Source organism: Myripristis murdjan, chromosome 2 (genome assembly GCF_902150065.1).
Source record: "Myripristis murdjan chromosome 2, fMyrMur1.1, whole genome shotgun sequence".
Taxonomy (NCBI): domain Eukaryota; kingdom Metazoa; phylum Chordata; class Actinopteri; order Holocentriformes; family Holocentridae; genus Myripristis; species Myripristis murdjan.
Window position 1 is genome coordinate 21,060,713 of NC_043981.1, and position 4,646 is coordinate 21,065,358.

The 4,646-nt window shown below is 50.0% G+C and overlaps 1 protein-coding gene across 1 annotated transcript in view; it reads right to left on the reverse strand.

Annotated features, from left to right (window-relative positions):
* Positions 1-347: 347 nt before the first annotated feature.
* setdb2 (SET domain bifurcated histone lysine methyltransferase 2) overlaps positions 348-4,646 on the reverse strand; it is a 13,628-nt gene continuing 9,329 nt past the window's right edge. Inside the window, 7 exon segments of the mRNA XM_030072966.1 lie at positions 348-896; positions 1,137-1,225; positions 1,748-1,932; positions 2,039-2,090; positions 3,743-3,828; positions 3,831-3,983; positions 4,061-4,230. Of these exon segments, the coding sequence (XP_029928826.1) occupies positions 674-896; positions 1,137-1,225; positions 1,748-1,932; positions 2,039-2,090; positions 3,743-3,828; positions 3,831-3,983; positions 4,061-4,230 (958 nt within the window). The 3' untranslated portion in view covers positions 348-673.

The following is a 4,646-nucleotide window of genomic DNA, read 5'->3' on the forward strand; positions in this document are numbered from 1 at the left end:
TCCTTTTAAACCCCGCCCCTGCTCTTCCGCTGACTCCTCCCCTCACATGGCGCCCACCTGATCGTTGTTGTTATGCTGCAAAGCCAATCACAGATCAGCTCTTTCAGGTCGACTCCATGGGGCAGGGGTCAGGGGTCAGAGGTCAAAGGTCAGGGTTCAAAGGTCAAAGTTGGGATTCAGGCACCGAGGAGCTAAAGGCAGTTCCACTGAAGTGAAGTGATAAAATTTTTTTAATTATTTTGTGACATCATGCATTTTTGTTGATGCATGATGTCACTACTGTGGACTCTTTCAAAAAAAAAAACAAACACTTTTTTTGTTTTTTTACATAATTTTATGTTTCTTCACAAACAAAACAAAACATCACAAAACATGATTTTAGGATTTTGAGATTCAAGTAGCAAGGAGCAGAACCGACATGTCACTGCGCGTTGTTTCCTTTTTAACCTCCATCTTATTGTTGCTGCTGCTGTGACTCTTTACCCATTAAGACAAGAACAAGTTCACTTTTTATTATTTTCAAAAGCATAAAAAAACTAGAAAATTAGTTATAAATGATCTGGAAATCCTAAAACTAAAAAAAAGGTTCTATTAAAAAAAATATAACCCTTAAAAACAAAAACCTGTTCACATATTTTGAGTCTTTTATTGCAGCAAGTTCCTCTCTTCCTGTTTAACTGACACCCCACAGGGGCACAGACACCACCCCCTTCTCGCTGTGACCTTTGACCTCACACTCGTCACACAGGTTCTCCTCAACGCTCAGTCGTCCATGGCAACCGTCGCTCCCGCACAGACACACCACTTCCTGTACAGAGCTCTCAACTTCCTGTTGGGAGCTACTTCCTGTTTCACGGAAGCAGCTCCAGGTCAGCTCAGAGCCGGCTTTGACCGCCCTGCAACACACACACACACACACACACATACACACATATACATACACACACACACACACACACACACACACACCATCATTATCTTCATCATCATAATTCTGTTGTTTTTGATCTCAGCACCACAGAAGAGGACTCGGAAAAAACTGTCCAATCAACATGCTCCTGAGTCATGTGACCTCTGGATGCCTGTGATTGGTCAGTGTGTGTGTGTGTGTGTGTGTGTGTGTGGCGGCTGCTGACCTGCTGGTGAAGAAGGCGATGACGGGGAAGGCGTGGTCATGCGAGTCCGTGAAAACGTTCTGGACAAAGAGGTTGGGCTGGCAGCTATGCTGCATATCACACACACACACACACACAGACACACACACAGACACACACACAGACACACACACACACACACACACACACACACACACAGACACACACACACACACACACACACACACACACACAGACACACACACACACACACACACGCACGCCGTTTAATGACATCAAACGTCCTTGTGGTTACGAGGGCGGAGAGGCGGGTTTGTATTTCAACAGGTTTAAGGTGCTAAGTGATTTATTGATATTGATTAAAATACTGATATTGGTTTTAATCTTTATGATAAATCCATGAGTGTTTCACAACAGAGAAAAACACTTTTTTCCAGGGAAACATTTCAAATCAAACTTGTGAGCTTTCTCAGCTCTGTACAAACCCTGTTTACAGTTTAGTTTGGACATTTATATTTCGAGTTTAATTTGGATAGTTATATTTTAAACCCTAGTTTGGATTAATATATTAATTTCAAGTTAATGTGGATAGCTGTATTTAATGTTGAACAGATATTGGACGGTGGACGTACGTTGAGGAAGCGGCCCACATTGCCCTCCTTGCTGGCGTCCAGGAAGTAGACGTCTTCCATCTTCGGCCTCTTTAGTCTCCTCCGAACGTCCGTCGCCGCCATGTCGGTGCTCATCTCCTTAGCAACTGCCTCTGGGCTCGATGTCGCCCTGGTAACCGATCTCTCCTGCCCTTGTGATTGGTCAGCTGCACAGTCACAACAGGAAGAGACAAAATATCTAAAATAACCATCAAGATGAAGGACAGACCTGGAACAACAACAGGAAAACAATTTAAAAAATGAATTTCTTACCTGTGATACCTGGTGAAGCCGGCTTCACACTCCCCAACACCGCTGTCTGCGCCTGACACACACACACACACACACACACACACACACACACACACCAGGAGGAATTGAAGAAACAAAAAAACACAACGTACCGAAGCGACTAAAGCTGCTGCAGTGTTTGCTGTCGCACGTTTAAACACTTTCATCTGTTTTCTGACTTTTCTTAGCAGCTTCTGTGTTTTAAGAACCTGATGGACAGGCCGTGAAGTGAAAGATGTTCCTGAGCCTGAAACCTGAAGGGGGGGGGGGGGGGGGGGCCACAGTCTATAATTTTGTCAAAGATGGCTGTATATAACCCTCTGACTGCATATGGCTGCATCAGTTTTGCTGATTCTTTACTGTTTACTGTGAAGCCCCAAAAACCTTTGGAGGTACATAAACACTTTGCAGGGTGGAGAGAGGGGACAATATTAATAAGGTGGTCAATATTCTTGATTTGTACTCATTGACCCATCTATATTATATCAGTCTATATTAATAGAATAGGCTCTGGTGGTGACTAACAGGGGCAGTGGTGCTTTAAAGGCCCGTGTGGGTGTCCGTTCGACTTGGCCCGGGACCAGAGGAGCGCCTCACCTTCGCCTCAGGGTGTCGCGCCGCAAGTTTAAAAAAACGCTGATACTTTTGCCTGTTTTTCAGGCTGCAGCGACGCAACATGAATCATTTATTTCACTTACGGGGGTCCAGGTGTGACTCTCCTCTGATCTCCTCTGTCTGCAGGTGGATGAGTGCAGGTACAGAAACATGATGTTAAATTATTTCTGTGATTTTATTTTTTACTTTGAAAATTAATTTAGCGTGTCGGGGGGCGGGCGCTGCGCCCCGCCAACAGAATGACAGAGGAGACACTGAATGTATTTTGCTTCCATCTCTCTGTCCTGATCCACTCCACTCCAACGCTGCTCAGCTCCACCGGATCTACTCTACCTGACGGCAGACTGCCGCGTCCACCTGCCGCACCAAACGCACCCGGCGTGCTGTTCTTAGACCCTCCCCTCTCAGCTGAGTTTGATAACACTATGCTGTTGGTGGGTCTACCCCTGTGCTTCGCTGAAAATCAGATCATTCATTAAATGCTACCTTAAGACAAATTGTTGCCACAAAAAAAAAAAAAAATACCAGAATGTCCGTCAAGCCGGAAATCCGGCACCACGCCGGAATACTTTAAGCCGTGTGATGAAGCAGCGTGACGGCCTGTCAGACAGAGGAGCTGAGGAGGTGAGGAGGAGGAGCTGAGGAGGTGAGGAGGAGGAGCTGAGGAGGAGGAGCTGAGGAGGAGGAGCTGAGGGGGAGGAGCTGAGGAGGAGGAGCTGAGGAGGAGCTGAGCAGGAGGAGCTGAGGAGGTGAGGAGGAGCTGAGGCCGCTCGGCGTCACGCTGGACTGGAGCTGCTCTGAGCTCGTCAGACTGATCCTGCTGTGTGTCGCAGACCTGCAGCTCAGACCGCCGCCTCCCCCTCGGCGCTCTGAGCTCCTCGCTGCTCCGCCGCCTCAGGACGGAGGTGATGTGGTGTGTCATGTTGTGTGTTTTGCAACAAACAGAGTGATGTCACACACCGGATTGGGTGTGTGAGGTTTCTGTTTCGTAAGGTTCTCGGCGTGCAAAGGCCTTAACTCGTGCACAGATTCTGTCTGCGCTCAACATGGCCGCCACCGCCGCCGACTGACCTTGTCTCTGTCCTGCGGGGTGGGCGGGGCCTCGGCGGGTCTCTGGATCACCGGGACGTGGAGGGGGGGTGAGGTGGGAGGGGATGTGGCGGGGACTCCAGCAGGTTGCTCCGCCCCTCCTGTACCGGCGGCGCCAGCCACTCCGTGACGACCTCCACCTCGTCGTCCGACGCGAGCTCCGCCCGCAACAGCTTGGGGGGCGGAGCCTCGACGGGACTCCGAGCCTTGCCGAGCACCAGCCCTGCGGAGAGCGACATCCGGATTCAGCACAGAGGCATCGTGGGTAACCGCGTCGTACGTCTCGACGCTTCCTGTTACCTGCGTACGTGCACACGAATGTGCCCTGATCCAGGTCGTCACGGCAACGCACGCCCCAGCCACAGTCGGCGGTCCGGAAAACCTGCAGCCGGACTCGGATCCCCCGCTGGACCAGCCGGTTCTGACAGCGAGCGCCATCACAGCCGCACCACGGGCCGCACTCGTACAGCCTGCACACACACACACACACACACACACACACACACGCACACACACGCACATGCACACACACACACACACACGCGCATGCACACACGAACACACACACATGCACACGCACACACACACACACACACACACAAACACACACACACACGCACACACACATGCACACGCACGCACATGCACACACACACATGCACACACGAACACACACATACATACACGCATACACACACACACACACACACACGCATGCACACACGAACACACACATACATACACGCATACACACACACACACACACACACACACACACACACACACACACACACACACACACACACAGGGTTAGGGTTAGAAACTACATTGAAAACTGTAGCCCTGCAGTACGCCAACGTACCCCTAGGGGGATGCAGCCCCAATT